Source organism: Cyclopterus lumpus, chromosome 18 (assembly GCF_009769545.1).
Source record: "Cyclopterus lumpus isolate fCycLum1 chromosome 18, fCycLum1.pri, whole genome shotgun sequence".
Taxonomy (NCBI): Eukaryota; Metazoa; Chordata; class Actinopteri; order Perciformes; family Cyclopteridae; genus Cyclopterus; species Cyclopterus lumpus.
The window spans coordinates 15,510,872-15,529,400 of NC_046983.1; the positions used below are offsets into that span (position 1 = coordinate 15,510,872).

Consider the following 18,529-nt stretch of genomic DNA (forward strand, 5'->3'; position numbering starts at 1 on the left):
CGTCACATGCGCGTCACCATAAATACATGTGGAAACTGTGTGGCGGAGTTGAACAGCTTATTTCGCTGTTTCCTTTCTCGTGGCGGTGCCTGACTGCCCGAGGTTGTATTTCAGAGGCTCTTCGCTCCGAGGAAGCTGTTCAATGCCCCTCAATGGCTGAGGGAAGCGAGAGCAGGGAAGCTTCCGATGCTGGAGGTACCGGGAGCAGCCAGCAGCCGGAGAGCGGCGGAGCGAACCAGACCGTGTCCAAAAGTCAGCGGAAGAAGCTGCTGAAGCAGCAGAAATGGGAAGCAGAGAGGGAACTCCGGAAGTGAGTCCAGCATTATTACACACGGGGGTCTTTCTGCTAAAAGACGACACCGATGAGTCAGCAGTTATTGTCATCAGTGCTTTCAGCGATGATGGTGTTTACTGGGAACATCTAAAATATCTATTCATTCCATCACTTTATTACTGCGGTTCACTATCATAACATTAACAGCTGGCTGCTGCTTTTTTGTGACCATGTTTAATTTGCCCATCATACTGCATACAAATCATGAATCTTCATCAGTATTATTCTAAACAAAGACTGAATGGATCCAAGTATGTTATACTCTCAATTATCTTTGAGTGTTGCAGTATGGCGTCATGTCCTGTGCTTTCTGCTGCAGGCAGAAACGGAAGGAGAAGAAGCAGCAGCGCCGGCTGCAGAGGCCTCATCATCATCATCAGGAGGATGAGGAGGAGGCCCAGAGCGCCAGGAAACGTCTTCGCAGAGAGGTGACGCCCAGCTCACTGAGGCTGGTGGTGGACTGCAGCTTCGACAACCTCATGCTCCTCAAGGTAGACGCACTCTTGGAACCACTGTGGAGGGACCGCCCCCCCATGTGTTTAGAGGTTCTGACTCCTGACCGATAATGTGGTTGTGTCTTCAGGATGTCGGGAAGCTTCACCGACAGGTCCAGCGGTGCTATTCAGAGAACAGACGGGCCTTGCATCCAGTGCAGGTGAGTGGCTGCTGACTGGCATGAAACGGGAGAAACAATCCGGTCTGATCTAAAACCACGACTCTCGCCTCCCCAGTTGTATCTGACAAGCCTCGGGGGGCAGCTGAAGCAGAGCATGGACAAGAAGGACAAAGGATGGGTCAACTGGAAGGTAGGCACCTATTTTATTTTTCCACAACCAAGCATCTCTTTGCAGTCTGGCTTTTGTTTGGGACAAGGCCAAAAGGCTGTTTGTGTGCGCACGTTTTGGCAGATAAACTGGATCCAGCAGAACCAGAGAAGTCTTTCTTTATTCCAAAAATACTGGTCATACGGCCGAAGCAGAAGTCCTTTCCCGACTGGCAGAATCTGCACTGAGTGACACTGAGTCTGTGAAGTTAGCATGTGCTCCCTGTGTTTGTGTGGGTTTCTCTCCCCCGCCACTACAATATTGGTGAGAAGAGGAGTCTGTGAAGAGCTCCAAGGATATAAAAACATACATCCGCCTTCCAGCCACAGCCTGCGCACCAACAGACTCCAGAGCAGCTTCTGTCCTCCGGCTGCGAGACTCCATAACTCATCTGCCACCCTCCAACATCCGATTGGCATTAATGGAACTAAACTGAAGTTACTTGAGGACAAACATGTAATCTAAAGATACTACTTCTGTTTATAGTAGTGTCATGACTTTCCATGTGACTGCAGACGTTTTCTAGTTTATTATTTTGTCTGTGATCCTTGCAAGTGCATTGCTTTGCATCAATGTTCTTGTGGAGATGGTCATTGTTCACTCTGCAGTATGGCTTAACAGTGTGTTCTGTGCAGGACATCACCATTAAAACGGAGCACTACAGTGAAGTTGTGGCGCAGGAGGAGCTGGTGTACCTGACGTCGGACTCCCCCAATGTGCTGGAAGAGCTGGACCACAACAAGGCCTATGTGATAGGAGGCCTGGTGGACCACAACCACCACAAGGTCTGTCTGGCTTCAAGGCTGCAATGCCGTGTTGGTCGTAGTTCCTGCTTGCTGATTGGTGCTCGTTGGCTTCCTGTCTTGGTTTTGTTTACAGGGGATCACGTTTGAGAGGGCGAAGGAGCTGGGGATCGATCACGCTCAGCTCCCTCTGAGCAATTTTGTCAAGATGAACAGTCGGAAGGTTCTGGCAGTCAACCATGGTAAGGACAAGTGTCAGTATGCGTGGTCATTGACCAGTTTTACTCTGCTGGGATAGTGTCCAATAACCGCTTAGCAACCATGGCTATGCATGGCAGGTCTTGGAGCGTTTGCCTTCTCTACATGGTGATAAGGGGGTTGGGATGCTGTATGCGTGGTTCAAAATTGTCTGCCTGGTAGAGCCTTTGGAAGAATTCAGCCAACAACTTCTCTCGTTCTGGTAGATTTATTTCTGATCACAAGCAAAGTACAAGCGCTGAGATTGCAATGCCAGGGGAGTCTCAACAACTCTCCCTTAGAACCGGAAGCCTGGCCTTTACATGCACAGATTTCTTCACAGGTTGGTATGCATCATCCCAACTTCTAATTGACGCTGAGATTTATCAAGGAGGGGTATTAGTCCATCACCTCCTCTCTCCACAGGACTGAGCCCTGCCAGGCCACTTTCTAATGACACTAGAAGATAACATATGGGTTTGTTGTGAGAAGCAGACATTCCCAGACGTACATTTCACCTTCTATGTGTTATTCTGAACTGGAGTATAACATTATTCGAGCATAATATTATGACAATATATAAGCATTTATATCAATGATGACCCTTCGTGGAACCGCACCGCTCACTTAGCTCAGGCTAGTTGGTTAAAGTCTTGCAGCGGTAGTCGCTGTTCCGTGGCGTCGCAGCGCTACAGTGTTCGTGCATGCGGCGAGTACATCGTGACAATACGATGGCGGGCGATTTGGTGTCGGAGAAAAAAAATGGCAAAAGTGCCTATTTGGCAATATTTTGGCATTTAAAACTTGCCGTTAACAAGGAATCTGATAACTTTAATGAGGCAATCTGCTGGAGGCCACATCTAATCAACGCACATGTTCAAACGCATCACACCAACACCTAACAGCAGCTGTATATGTGCAGCCTTGGATTGGAAGGCTTGACAATTGGAGCTGCCGTACCGCACGGCCAAAGCATCAATTGAGCGATCTCGATTATGTGTGTTGGTTGACTCTAAAGCTCCCATCAGTGCCTGCATTGGGTTTTAAAAGTGTGCTTTGGTCCCTCCGTCAGTGTTTGAGATCGTCCTGGCTTACCTGGAGAAGAGCAGCTGGCAGGAGGCCTTCTTCACCGTCCTGCCTCAGAGGAAAGGAGCGGTGGCCGTCGGCCAGGACGGAACAGCTGTCCCGGCAAAAGAAGAGGAAGACTCTGACCCCGACACACCGGACCAGACCGAGAAAAGAACCTAAAACGCAGTTCAAACTGACAACTTTGACCAAAGTTCACAACACATGGATATATTGATGCTGAGGCTGTTTACAAGCATCGGTTTCTTTGAAATTTCAAAATGCTTTTTTTCTTTCTTTTAAAACCAGATATTTATTGATTTTGACTTTTTGCCTACTGGTAATGGGGGAACATTTAGTTAAACACAGCTAATTGAAATTTCAGTTTTACGTTTTTGGCAGAATATACAGTTTATTATTATAATTTCTACATGCATCGTTGTTCAGTTTTTTCCGATTTTGAAGCAAGAGACCAGGTGCACTGGCTGACACCAGTAGCATCAATTCTGACTATGAAATGTTATGAGCGGTAGAAAACTGTTCTGTAACCTCACCACTAGATGCCACTAAATCCTGCCTGATGACCAGTCTGGAGAGGCTGTTGCATAGAGGTGTCATTTTCTTAAAGGAATGAACAATGTGATCTAGACAGAGGGGACGTCCCGTTAGCGTGGACACAACAACTTCCGGGGTTCGTTGCTGGAGCAATTCTGGCCCTGGTTACAAGTAGAGCAGCATGATACTGCCCCGTATGCCATCATACATGACAGCTATGGGGACATGACGTTAAAAGCTACATTGGAATTAAAGCAAATGTTAAAATGTGTTCACATCACAGTGCCACAGCAACATGTCGTGGAACCATGTGACCACTGAAGAACAAAGGCCAATGGGAAGTGTTCTGAAAGATCATCTATCAATCAAACTGTCACTGCAGCGTCACAAAAACAAGTGTATCAATGGGTCTTAATCAGGCCTGGCCTAATGATAGTTACGTGAAAACATTTCTATCAGGGAGACGGTTTTAGTACGTGGTGACAGAGGATCACCCTCTGGTGTCCCCCTAGGGCCTTAACCCCTGAGCCCTCTGAGGGCTGAACATACGAATGGATCGCCACCGACGACAACGTCACAAAATATGATCCACGAGGGTGGGTATTTATCCTACTTTTACTCCCTGTTCTTCCCTCACAAGACGAGAGGTTTGTCTAATAATCTAGTAATAGTCTTTTTTCAAAACAACTTCAAAGATAAAATGAAGAATTTGCTGAATAAATACATATCCTCTGATTTCATGTGTTTTTAAGTTCAATCTTTAATGCTCTGAGTATCAGGATGAACACCCATTTGTACCTTTTACGCCTCACTGGTTACCTGTTTAACGTCACATTGCAATGAAATGTGGGTACTTCCCTTGGGCGAAGTGCATCCAATGCTGACTTCCGGAAGGGCTCAACATGCCTGAGAGACTCGAACCCTCCTTGATGTGACGGGGGGAACCGAACCCTCACGGACCTCCAAGGCATTGAGCGTGGCAACTGGGATCGAGCCATAATGATAATAATAATAACACGTTTACCAAACATGGACGGGACACCCCTGTTTGCTCCAGCAACGAAGCCCGGAAGTTGTTGTGTCCATGGTAACAAGATATGTCAACGCTGAACCCGGAGAAGAGGAGGCTTGATTCGGCTGAAGCTGCTCCTGAGTCCGATGTCCCGGAACGCTCTGAAGGTTCTGGTCGAGTTCAAGTTCCGAGCGGTGAGACCCCCCCCCCCCCCCCCCCACACCAAGTGGACCAATGTAGTATCTGGATTGTCTCTCTGTCCATGGTAACAAGACCTGTCTGTCTGTCCATGGTAACAAGACCTGTCTCTCTGTCCATGGTAACAAGACCTGTCTCTCTGTCCATGGTAACAAGACCTGTCTGTCTGTCCATGGTAACAAGACCTGTCTCTCTGTCCATGGTAACAAGACCTGTCTGTCTGTCCATGGTAACAAGACCTGTCTCTCTGTCCATGGTAACAAGACCTGTCTCTCTGTCCATGGTAACAAGACCTGTCTCCCTGTCCATGGTAACAAGACCTGTCTCTCTGTCCATGGTAACAAGACCTGTCTCTCTGTCCATGGTAACAAGACCTGTCTCTCTGTCCATGGTAACAAGACCTGTCTGTCTGTCCATGGTAACAAGACCTGTCTGTCTGTCCATGGTAACAAGACCTGTCTCTCTGTCCATGGTAACAAGACCTGTCTGTCTGTCCATGGTAACAAGACCTGTCTCTCTGTCCATGGTAACAAGACCTGTCTGTCTGTCCATGGTAACAAGACCTGTCTCTCTGTCCATGGTAACAAGACCTGTCTCTCTGTCCATGGTAACAAGACCTGTCTCCCTGTCCATGGTAACAAGACCTGTCTCTCTGTCCATGGTAACAAGACCTGTCTCTCTGTCCATGGTAACAAGACCTGTCTGTCTGTCCATGGTAACAAGACCTGTCTGTCTGTGATCTGTAGCTTTAGCATTGGGTGTAGTAAACAGTGGAGTTTCTGCTTCTACTCTTCTAACCGCTTCCTGCAGACTATATGCATTGGATGGATTATTGTTTAAAAGGCCTTTTCATTAGTCTCAGAAATATGAATCTGTCCGTGCAGCATGTCTGAGGCCAAACATCCTCACCAGTTGATGATCATGTAGAAGACAAATGTATATTTGTTTTGCTGCAGTTATATAATTTATTTATTTCTCTCTCTCGCTCTCGCTCTCTCTCTCTCTCTCTCTCTCTCTCTCTCTCTCTCTCTCTCTCTCTCTCTATATATATATATATATATATATATATATATATATATATATATATATATATATATATATATATATATAAGCAACTACAAATACATATAAATGATTTAGGAGACATAACAAGGTGATGCATTGTTCTTGTGTGTTACAATTCCAATCATGTCCATGCTGAATCCACCTCAGAGGGAAATACATATTTGAATAAAGGGTGAACAAGAGACAACGCTAGTCCAACTGAACCAGAAGTGGCCTTCAGTAACACATGGATCCCTCTCAGTCGTCCACGTTCCTCCCACGCGCAGGTTTCTTGTCCTGGAGTCCACCTGCCAGCCAAGGAGCACCTCTCCCTCAGCATGTGCTTCATGGGGCAGTGCGCTCAGTCCCAGCGTCTCCCTGCTGTCTTTCCTCTGCTCTTCCATGAGAAGATGACCTTTGAAAAGGTACGTCTCTACTTCTGATTACAGATGGGAATAAATGTTAGATATTACCATTCTCCATAAAGTTAGCTGTGTTTAATACCATAAATGAATTCAACTGTACTGGACCGTTCCTACCAATAACCACTCCGGTGGCTATACAACATCAATATTATTTGTAAAATAAGGAAGCCATAGAATAGAATAAAAAACAACAACATGAATATTTTTTTGGTCTAGATTTTCAGGCATGCAGTGGACCCTGGAGACATCGCTGTCATGCTTCAATGTAAGTTCATTAATATTTGGTTGTAAACACCTATACTGTCTGTGTAGCAGATATTACTATTTCTTCTTCAGACATTATCCCATCTCAGATTTCTATCTTCATAAATGAATTGCCTGTCATGATATATAATATCATCATATATATCATCATATATAATATATATATTATATCAGATATATATATCTCCCCAGATGAGACGGTCACTATTGAACTGATGCAACTGATTCCCCCAGGTGAGGTTATTGGTCTATACATTCATACTTCTTTGTTCCACTGGTTAGAAATATGGCGACATGTAGCGCTGCAGACTTTAACCCAACCAGCAGGTTACGGCCCGGAGAACAGGAAGTAGCAGAAGTGTGTTTGTGTTTGCAGCGCCGCACCCTCTGGCCTGCTTTGAAGAAGATGCTCGACGCTTCTTATTCCCACAGCCCAAACTGGTTCACTCCTCCTCTGGAGTGGACCGAGAGGTTCTGATGACCCGAGCAGTTCACTTCCCAGTAGGTCCAACCCTCTGACACTTCTAATGCTGTCTAGTTCCCACTGTGTGGAGCCTGTTCACATGGATGCATCACTAGCACATTATTAATTTCCTTGGCCACAGTAGCAGGGACAAGATGAAGACGGTCTATAAGTGTGATGTTTGCAGTTATATGTAATTATGGCTCACATATTTCTTCTCCTCTTGTTCTTTTCCAGGGTATCGCTCCAAGGTTAGAGTTTTCCACCAAAACTACCATCATTGAGTGCTCAGCTGATGCGGAGATCAACATTTACCCCAACGTACTCATGGTAAAGACATGGCTCAACATTTATGTAGATGATGCATGATAACTCAAAGGTAACTCTGAGGTGACCACATTAACTGAACCAGATTAGATTTCTGGCAGGAGCAGACCCACACATGATACAGTCCACTACTAGAGACGTATCACACTCCTCTTCAGGTTCATACTTCTGGGTTTCCAGGAGATCATGTGTACCTGCTTTAATGTTGAACAACGCAGAGCTGTCTGTCTGAATATACCTGTATTCACCCTCTGTCTGAAACGCTTGGTCTCTTAAGAGTAGTCTGCTCTGATTGGCTTGTGAGAAAAACATGTTGCACCTTTGCAAATGTAGTCCTAAAGGTGTGGCACTCCAGATATCCACATTTACCGGCACTGAAAGAGCAATAATACTAATTCCATTATCTGAACCACTAATCCTGTTCAGGGTCTGGAGCTGGTCCCAGCTGACTGGGTGAAGGCAGGGTTCACCTGGACAGGTGTCCAGTCCACCTCAGGGCTCATATAGAGACAGACAACCATTTACACTCACATTCACACCTACGGGGGGTTTAGAGTCTCAGTTGTGGAGGAACCGGAGAACCCAGAGGGAACCCACTCTGACACCGGGAGAACATGCAGAATCCACACAGAAGGGCCATCTGGGATCGGGGATGGAACCCTGGCCCCTCTTGCTGTGAGGCGACAGTGCTACCGCCATGCAGTCCACTAATAAATACATGTAGCAGATATAATAATGATATCCGTGGAAAGTGTAGATCACAGTGAATAACTAACTCGGAGATCGTGTGTTCATATTTGAATGACTTATGATTGCATACCTCCCTTGGCTTGCATCTCCAAATGAATATTTGATTTAAATGTTCCAGCTATGGTTCCAGCAGAAAGCCCGGCCCTTATGTTATGTTTAAGCTAACGCTGGTTCTGAGACATCCACTCTTCTGTTCCAGGGGCCAGTGATGAAGAGGAACAGGAAACACTCCAGCAGACCCAGGAGATCCTCCCCCCAGAGGAGCCAACCTCTAACCCTTGGAAGGAGGCGAGGTGCCGGGTCCCCGTCATGGGTCCCCAGAGCCCGGTCCCTGTCCCCTCTGAGCCTGGCTCGGCTCAGCCTGGTCTCTGCAGGCCCAGCTAACTGGGACACAAGCAGCACCTCCCAGCCTGTGAGCACAAACAGCACATATTTAATTAAGAATTAACAATTGATTTGTTTAAAACGTTGCTGCCATTTCCAGCCACAAGATGGCAGAGAAGAGCTAAGCCAGCACTGAGTGTTCTCTTAACTTGTCTAATCTAATACAAATATCACTGTCCTCTCTCTCCTCTTCCATGTTATGGGATGTTTCACCGTAGAGAAGGTTTGACAGTTAGTTACAAAAGCATAATAAATAATAACAACATAATCTGAGGGGATGAGGTGGATACTACAATCATTCAATTATTTTAAAGCTGAGACAAAGAAATGGTTCATGAGTACCAGCTCTGTCAGCACTAGACTGTAACTGCTCCTACCCGTCCTCAATCTGTCAGTCAATCAGTTTGTCTGTCAGTTGTTGACTGTCTGTTTTTAGGTCTGTATGTCTTGACTTTGCTGGTGGACCATTCACTCCACCTGCATGTATGTCTTTTGTTGTTGTTTACCTGTCTGTGGTTATATATTTAATTTACTCTGTATGCTTTATGTTTTGGGTCTCTGACATGGACGTTTTTATTCTGTCCATTTTAACATAGTTCTCCCTTATTTTATGTTGCTTGTTTGTACATTGTATATGTAATCTTATGTTTTTAGGTTTGTTTCATAACATCTGCCTCTTGGGACTACAGATGAAAAATAGCCTCTTGGCTAACTCTGGCACATTTACAGAAATGTTTATATTAATGTCCCTTATCAAATAAACAAATTAAAAAAAATACTTCCAAAACAGGTCATATACTACAGATCCACCACTTAAACATAACATACACATAACAAATGTCCATCCCATAACTGTAAATGCATCCAAACTCATGTTGATTTCACTTTATTTAATTTTACATTGCACGCTCAGTGCTCCATGTGACCCACCCAACATCAGCTGTCTGTGGCCATGTAACAGTGGGAACCTGTTTATCTTATGGATAACAAGGGATTACTGACACATGTATGAACCTAACCCATAAACCATGACACGCCCAGTCTGCTCTGATTGACTTGCAAGAACAATCTGTTGTCCTATTTCCCAGTGTGTGGGTTGGCAGGCCCTCTAGATACCCACCTCATGTGATCAAGCCGACCAAGTGAGATGTTCTTCAGATGTCCGTCTGACACCCTCGGTGTGTTTGTGTACCAACAGGGCTCCCGTCATGCTAAATGGATCAACATGTCTGTCACTTACTTTTCCAAGCTCAATTACGTCTGTTGGTCTTCACCAGAGTTGTTCATACCCGACTGACGCCCCATACTGAGGTCAGGTGGCGTCAGCTGAGCATCTCCAATAGATGATAAGGACCATGAGATGTGGTTGAAAGCTCTGGGGAAAGTTATAGCTTTACTTCATTTTATTTGGTCTAGGAGCTGTAACGTTGCTATGGAGACGATCAGTCCGCTGGGGGCTCTGCCTTTCTTCTCACCTTTTCATATTGTTTATAGTTTCCCATCAGCGACCAACAGTTCCAGTTAACAGAATGAGTGTGACTGGTGTGTTCTGGTCTTGGTTTTTGTCTTTAAGCTAGCCTGTGTTGTGCTTAATTGATCTGTTCCAGAACACTTCACGCCATATCAGACCAAGAGAAGGGAACAGCCAAACCCCCGAGTGCATTGAATTGACCAAGGGAGCGTTTCATTGGTCAGAAAGTGCATTTCTCATTTGTGTTATTTGTCCATTCAGAGGTTGTATGGCCTCACTTTAAAGTTACAGATACAGTTTGTGATTTCTCTGATGATTTGACAGTTGGGTCTCACAGCAGTGGACTGAGAGGACCTTTGGGGATTGGTTGGTCTCCATGGCTAATTATTATCTTTCAGGAAACATATTTGCTGCTCTGAACATCGTCTATATGAGTTGTCTCCCATTCTCTTAAACCTTTCTTATCCCAACCCTCTTGGTTGTGAACATCCTGCTCCCCGTGTCATCCCTCTCCCGTGTAGATGAGGACTTCCTGGCCCGGAGCCGGTCCATCTTCCTCGCCCCAGCGCTCTGCAGTGTTTACCAACTCCTCTTCACCTTTGACCAGGTCTTCATCCAAAGGTAGAATGTCTGATGCTACTTTAAGTCTACTACACATGGATTATAGCCCCAACAAGTGACCATAAAAGCTTGTAAAGTTTAGTGTATACTGCTCTGTTGACATGGCTGTAATCTACACAGTCAACGTTCTGTTCTTCTAATCTGTTGTGACTCTTTTGACTGTTTTAGTGAGATCTTCTCTGACTGGCAGGTGGACATCCTCCTCCAACGGTTTGGTAGGAAACGATTTGTATATTGTATTCATATTCTTTTGACTCTGGCTTCTTTGACAGGAAGTTATCGGGTTTATCAGATGAAGTCAGGATACGGTTAGCCTAGCTTAGCATAAAGACGGGATGCACAGGGAAACAGCTAGCCTGGCTGTCCAAAGTTTAGAAATGCAACGACAACATGTCTAAAGGTCATTGAATCTTGTTTATAAAAAATCAACACTCAAATGTATGAACCTCAACTGGTAGCTCCTACATCTCAGCTAATTGGCTGTCTGTAGCTCATGGTGGTCGTCCTGAGACCACAAGGTAGCTGGTTCGATCCCTGGTCTCCCCATAGTTCGCATGTCGAATTAAGAACTGAACCCCCAGTGGCTCCCCGGGTGCTTCACAGCAGCCCACTGCTCCTTATTTACTGAGGATGGGTCAACATGCAGAGACCAAACATTTCATCTATGTAAATAATGTCAAATATGATGTTTGTATTTTTTCACCGCTGCAGGACTCATAAAGAATTATTATTATTGCCATAGTGCTCTGATAGTCCATGTCGATGTGTCCTTGGGCAAGGCACTCAACCTGTAATTGGGTTTAAATGGCTGCCGTAGCTGTGCCTAGTGTGTGAATGTTGTATGAATGAATGTTAGTTAGTCCTGATGGTACAGCCCCTGTCATCAGTTTATGAATGGGTGAATGATGACATGTTATAAAGTGCTTTGAGTGGTTGGACAATTCAATTCAATTTATCTTGTATAGCCCTTTATATATAGGGCTATACAATCCGTACACATACGACATCCTATGTCCCGGGACCTCACATCGGTTCAGAGAAAAACCTTCAGGAGAGACACAGGGGAGGAGCCTCGATCAGGATGGACAGAAACAATAGATGTCATGTGACCAGAATGAACAACATTACACACTAGAAAAGTATTTTATATATACAGTCCATTTACCATTACCATAATGGGAAACTGAAAAAGAGCAAGTTGAGTTGAGTAGCACCGTGTCGTACCGTGCAGGGTTAATGAAGCTCCGCCCAGATGGTGGAAATAGTTCCAGCAGGTTGATCACACATCATTGATTTTAGATTTCTGTTTGTTTCCAGATGAAATAAACATTTTTAAAGATGTTAGAATGTGTATTGTGAAACTGGGCAGATTTTTTCACCCTGTGTTCAGTCTTTATGCTAAGCTAGGCTACACATACTGACTCCAGCTCTGGACCTCATTTTCTCATCTTGCTCTGGGACAGAAATAAAAATTACCAACAAGTTGAACTATTCTTGAAATCCACAACATGGGACTTCTAATTATGGGATTGGAACCCGTAATAATGTTTGAATACACAGGCCTACATTTAAATGATGATGAGGTATGTACTATGTATGTAGATAGTATGTAGATTTGGTATCTGTTACAATCTAAATATATCATACATTTAAGTTGAAATGATGTAGCCTTTAACTGCAACTGAGCATAATTAAAGGGTGATGTAAATCCATTGCCGAGGAACAGATGCATTAATGTGACGGTGAACAGAAACCCTCTGCTTCCATTGGTAGGTTGGAGGGATATCAGAAGACGACTCCAGTTCTTCAGAGACACGTGACCCTCTTGATTACCACCAAGGTCCTGAACCTTCAGGGCGGTGGCGCTCTTCCAGGCGACACACCAGGCACCGCAGGTCCTTTTCCTCGACATTCATAATATAAGCATGCACCTCATTACATACTGTAGGTGGAGAATATAATCACAAAATATCTAAATGAAATGAAGGCCTATCGGTATGATGTCCAGGTCTCAGTCCAGCTCTCACAGAGAATGGGAAGAGGTCCAAGCGCGTGTTCGGGGACTCCTTACAACTCCAAAAGCTGTATGCAGACTTGCCTATGTAAGTAATATATAAATATATATATATATATGTACGTATATTACAGAGATTCTTTTCCAGAAATATATATCATCATATTTCAATGAGAAGCCTGTTTTAATTAGATGTTTAATCAAACTCAAAACTCCTGTTGTTCTGGTTTGTACCATGTTAACTTTTATAGTACGGGTGATTTGAATCCCTTGTGTTTTACTTGGCTTTAATAAGTGACCTGCCTTTAAATTTTTTTTAAAGGATTTTGCCAAATATGCAAGCTTGTCCATTGAAGTGTCTTTGAGGTCAAACTTATCCGTGGGAATTTTAGCACGAGTTTGCCACTTTACTAAATAGCTCTTGGAACACAAACAAGATCTCAAATCAACGATACCACAAAGAAAATATGACATTGTGTTTCAGGGGGCCTCGACCTCCGAGGTAGACGAGGTTTTAGCCCGGAGGTCCATCTCTCCAGGTCCACCGTGACGACTTGCCCAGGCTCTGGAACGGTGAGGTGGACTCACATGAAATAAACGAGTGACATCATTACATTTTATTTAGCTGACGCTTTTATCCAAAGCGACTTACAATCATGTTACATTCATACACCGTAGACACAGCTACAGGGAACAATTCAGGGTTAAGTGTCTTGCTCAAGGACACATGGACTAGGGCGGGGATTGAACCACCAACCACCTGATTGAAAGACAGACCTGCTAACCACTGACCACTGACCCACAGTCGCCCACATCATGCTTAAGATGCATAGCATGTAATGGCCACATGGTAACACTGTCTTGTATCTATACTGGCAACTAAAACAAGACTGTCCTGTAAACCTTCGCTACATCAACTGTACTACAAATGACAAGCTGGGAACACCTTTCTAAATCAAGCATTGAACGGTGATTGTTGCTGTACATGTGTGATGTCGGTTTCTTTCCTCTCCTTTAGGGGTAGAGACTATCACCTTGCCAAGGAAGTCTTCAGAGGTCAAGACTCTCCTGATGTGTGTGTGTGTGTGTGTGTGTGTGTGTGTACATAGAGGTACACTGCAGTGGTTTGATAAATATCCACACACAAACATGTACATGTCTACACATGATAACTTTGGTAATGTGTTTCATGTTCAAATATCGCGTGTAGAAGTTCATTGTTATCCCTCGGTTTAGTATGACGTATGACTTCAACCTCACACTACTCAGTAATGGGAGGTTGAAGCCATACGTCCCCATTCTGGTACTCTTTCAAGTTGACATTGTCGAGTCCTCAGGTGAATCCCCAGAAGGTCAAAGCAAACTGTGTCTATCTGTGTGAACTACGGCTGTATATCAGAGCAATAGCTGCTCACCCTGACTGCGTGGTATTAACCACCGGCTCCATCGGGGACATTGTGATCTATTGTGGAATGGCTGCTGAAGCAGAACTCTATTTTGGTGTAACAAGCAGTCAAACTATTGGCCTCAGTGCAGTGCAGATTCAACACAAGTCTTCATTCTGCAAATAACAGACAGTTTGCAGCGAGTAGGGGCTTGTATGGTTTATTCCTGCATCCCGGTTAGTCCACTTTTGAATTATTCAATCGCAACAATGATTCAGCAATGTTCATACAGATACATATTTTCTTCCACAATGCAATTCTGTGTACAATCACAGTACACTATATACACATGTGGCAAATCATCTGAAAGGCAAACAGTACGTTAAATGTATCAGGTGCACTGAGATAATAATGATTATAAGAACTGATAAAAAACATCAACTATTTTAAGCATAAACCATATTTTGTCTTAAATAGGGTTGTGTGGTAGGTCTCGAGGGCCGACACCTCAGGCTAATCCACATACACATTCAGGTGTTCTTTGTTTATTTGCGTCTGTAGATTTCTCCTAAATTCACCAAAAGTTACCATTAGATAATGCCTCATTTGCATATTTAAACATAACGTTTTGGAAAACCTGTAATACAAAAAATGATTGGCTTAATGTAAGTAATCAACTGGGAACGTCTATTAGTTACTTCTGTTTTCACCCTATTAAACTAGTGTCTTGTAAAAAGTATTTAATTCTATATTACAGTTATTTAAATTGTCTCTAAATGAGATTTCTTTAGACTCTGAACCAGTCTTCACTTAGCACTTACACACGTACACCAAACATTCCAGTATCATTTATAGTCTAATATATACAACATTATATTCCTAAAAGCATGGTTATGCCTGCTGATAGTATTTTCAGATTCATGGAGTGATACAAAATTCACTCTAAAAAAAACTTTGACTCTGTGTCAACAAAATGAAACAATCATTTTGTCAGATTTATTTTGATTATTATTATTATTTAGATATTTCTGTAAATGTATAAAACATATGTAATAAGTTAATGCCTATTTTGCATATATAAACATGTCACAGAAGAAAACTGCACTGTGAATGTTCCTACACTAGCAGAATATTACTTGTTTCAACCAGTTTACTCAAAATATATGGTTAGTCGATAACAACAATAAAAACAACAAAAACAGGCAAATAATGAGCAACTTTCTTTTATTTGCTTGCAGTTACACATAATGTTGATTCACATGCTGTAAGTACTCAAGTAGTTGGAGTGAAAGGGGGATGGGTTGATGCCAATGTGCTTTTGAAATGTAGAATACAACCTGATTTGTTCGGGCTTATCATTTCTGATCAGTATGGAATTACAAACAATCGCCCTGTCTTATTTTAAATATGGCCCTTTTGGCAGTGTATGGACGACTGAAACCAAGATACTGAGACTCACAATGGATCTGGAATGTTGTCGTCTTGGGGAAAGGTAATGGAAAGTCTCATGAAGCCCATAACACATACACATCACCAGATATGTTCCAATGATGTCCAGTATGTGAAATCACACTGAACCTGACAGCACTCGGTGAACACCATTACGCTGATCCATTGGACATTTGTATTATTCTGAAAATAGACATTGGTTTACTCTTTCAACACTCCATGACCTCTGAACAACTGCATGATACTTTGTGAAGGACAAAGCGGAAAGATATAAAGTAGCATTAGATATTGTTTCTATGCTAGGTAGAAGCTAACACTGCACAGTATTGGCACATGGTTGTTGGTCTGGGGACAGATGTTAATATCTAAAGTCTCTCTTCTGGGATTGTTCCAAACTGGACCACTGAAATCAACCTATAACCTCTTTAATGTAGTGTATGCATTTGCTAATTTTCTACACCGGCCTAGCTACGCACATGGTTAATTATTGACACATTAGCTGCAGAAAATGTCCCAGGAGTTTCTTAGGTGACCTTTCCCCCCAAGCTAGACCACTAAAAGTAGCATGTCTAACGAGCATCATGCACCATGTAGCTTCAAGTGGAACACATCCCACAGCAGGATAATGCGCTGTAAACTACCCGATAGTTTAATTTCTACCACAATCTGAGCAACAAACTACCAAGAAGCTTGATGGCTGCGTGTAGAATGCAGATGTGCTGAGTCTGTAGTTCTAGAAAATGCCTCCATATGTGATGTTATGGGATAACATTATGGGATAACATGAGTGTCATTGAGTTGAGTGTTGGGATGGATTATTGTTTGTCCTGCCAGGAGATGGGAAAGGTATTTGGCTCAGACTCTTGGCATGATGTAAAGTAAACCAAAGAAAAGAATGACTGCTACTACAACCTAGAGACAATGGTATTGATTATCATGCTGGAAACATTGATTATGGGACCTTCACTGGGCACATACCATAATTAGTACAACAGAAAACCCTGTTGGGCCCAGGTTATGTGTTTTTTAAGTTGACTTCACCAAACAACTTTACACTACTTATTCCAAGCTTAAGTACTGTACAGTATGTGCATGTGTAGGCATCATAATATTCAGCTGCTGCTCGGAGTCAAATAAACAGCTCAGTTACAGACATGGGTATACATTTTATAAAAAGAAACGTTAGACCACAAGCATCACGCGCAGTGATCATCACAAATAACAGTGCAGCCTCGGAGCATTAACATAAGTACAGACATTTGTATCATTTGTGGCATTAACTGTCATTGAAGGTCAGGCCCATTGGTCGTCTGTCCATCTCACCAATGTGTCCATAGTGTTTTTAAAACTACTGGTTAAGTAATTGCCATCGTTGCCATCATTTCCACCTGCCCACAATAACTATCAAAATGTATTTACTAGATTGGCATAAAATGAACTAAGCACATTAATTATGTTTCCATCCACCTGTTTTAATGCACATTGTTTTTTCTCACAAACAAACCTGTGTGGAAAAGCTGAAAAATATCTACAAAATAGTGAAATATTGCCAAAAAAAGTGTTTGTCCGAGGCGACAAACAATGAAACTACAATGAACAGATTTAGCGTATTAATGATGAAGCATGAAGTACATGAAGCATGTGGCTTCAACGTCCAAAGAATCTCATCAACCTCATCACTCCACACAGACCCGATGTAACCTTCCTCACTACAACGCATAAAACAAACAGAAATGTCATATTTCCATTGAGTTTTCTAAATTGTTTTTCACAGTTTGAGGTTCGAAGTGGGTTTTCAAACTGGAGAATTAGCATCATGAGGTGTTAATCTAGATTAACTAACTTCTAATAATCGCATAACGGTAGTGGATGGAAACAAGCATTCGTTCTCATTTTGATTTGCAGATTTCCTTCAAATTTATTAGAAATATGCGATACCTTCAGATGGAAACCTGGCTAGTGTTGTTCCCCCATTTTACCTCTTAGCCCTTACTATCAGATTAGTACAACATATATTTCATAGCTAAATTTAGGCTGCAACTAATGATTATTAATATAATTAATATATAAATTAATTAAATATTTTAGTCTGTCATATTAGAAAATAATTGAACATGCCCATTACAATTTTCCAGAGGCCAAAGGGTGCTCTGAATTGACCAAATCCGGGTCAGCATTTGATCATTTGCCTCGGGAAATAAAACGATGGAAGAAAAAGCTGTCGTAGTTTTCTGTTTGGGTTCTGTTCTTGTACTTGTATCAAAGGAATACCTCAACATTGATATTGGTCGGAAAGCATAGAAGCATATTTACCAAAATGGCAAACTGTTATTTACCAATGGTACTGAAATACCTTTAACATGCAAAATTCAGTTTACCGCATTGGAGCTTACCACACGTCATAGCTCAGCCATTGGTTTGGGAGCATTAGCACATATTTCAACCCTACACCATGAAAGAATAGAAGCAAAGTTACACTCTGATTATCGGATTATTATAAATCCATTAGGTGACAATCAAAATAATTTTGTATGAGAAGGAACAATTTGGGGTATCTAATGTAATGTAATATTTTGCCTCACTGCCTAAACACAGACACTAATTATGATCATTATACTTTGCAATAAATCAATGACTGTTAGTGATGTGGTTCTAAAACAATGTACTGAAGTTTCACAGTGTTCAATGACTTCATAAGCCTTGGTTAATCATATCCAGTCTCTGGGAAGTCTCCATAAAAAAATCAGTCTGCAGCCAGCGATTAACATTTCTTTAACATATTGCGTCATGCAACTCAGTGAAAAACCTCTTTATAAGTTTGGCACAGTTTAAATATACAGATAGATATACAAGCAGTGCATTATGGGACATATAGTTTTAACAACAACCACGCAATAAAGATCATCCAGACTTATTATTGTCTAATCAAAGAGCAAATTAAGAGGGAATGGAGTCTCAAATTAA

General features: G+C 42.6%; 2 protein-coding genes across 2 annotated transcripts; both read left to right on the forward strand.

Moving 5' to 3' along the window:
- trmt10a (tRNA methyltransferase 10A) lies at positions 1 to 3,792 on the forward strand. The gene is made up of 7 exons (XM_034557643.1): positions 1 to 310; positions 654 to 825; positions 918 to 989; positions 1,066 to 1,140; positions 1,794 to 1,943; positions 2,038 to 2,143; positions 3,211 to 3,792. Exons 1-7 carry the CDS (start codon positions 27 to 29, stop codon positions 3,384 to 3,386), a joined length of 1,035 nt encoding a protein of 344 aa, XP_034413534.1. The 5' UTR covers positions 1 to 26; the 3' UTR covers positions 3,387 to 3,792.
- Positions 3,793 to 4,916: 1,124 nt separating this feature from the next.
- spata6l (spermatogenesis associated 6-like) lies at positions 4,917 to 13,281 on the forward strand. Its single transcript, XM_034557390.1, has 12 exons — positions 4,917 to 4,964; positions 6,300 to 6,437; positions 6,654 to 6,702; positions 6,894 to 6,935; positions 7,078 to 7,202; positions 7,402 to 7,494; positions 8,441 to 8,653; positions 10,618 to 10,717; positions 10,886 to 10,932; positions 12,491 to 12,612; positions 12,726 to 12,819; positions 13,216 to 13,281. The coding sequence occupies exons 1-12, from the start codon at positions 4,917 to 4,919 to the stop codon at positions 13,279 to 13,281; spliced, it is 1,137 nt and encodes a 378-aa protein (XP_034413281.1).
- Positions 13,282 to 18,529: the final 5,248 nt, after the last annotated feature.

Bases quoted from the DNA above. Each gene is read 5' to 3' on its own strand.
- trmt10a (XM_034557643.1), top strand. From the start codon at position 27: ATGTGGAAACTGTGTGGCGGAGTTGAACAGCTTATTTCGCTGTTTCCT. The intron at 1,141-1,793 runs GTAGGCACCTAT...TGTTCTGTGCAG, and splicing joins AAGGATGGGTCAACTGGAAG to GACATCACCATTAAAACGGA. The intron at 1,944-2,037 runs GTCTGTCTGGCT...TTTTGTTTACAG, and splicing joins TGGACCACAACCACCACAAG to GGGATCACGTTTGAGAGGGC.
- spata6l (XM_034557390.1), top strand. From the start codon at position 4,917: ATGTCCCGGAACGCTCTGAAGGTTCTGGTCGAGTTCAAGTTCCGAGCG. The intron at 8,654-10,617 runs GTGAGCACAAAC...TCTCCCGTGTAG, and splicing joins CAAGCAGCACCTCCCAGCCT to ATGAGGACTTCCTGGCCCGG. The intron at 10,718-10,885 runs GTAGAATGTCTG...TGACTGTTTTAG, and splicing joins GACCAGGTCTTCATCCAAAG to TGAGATCTTCTCTGACTGGC.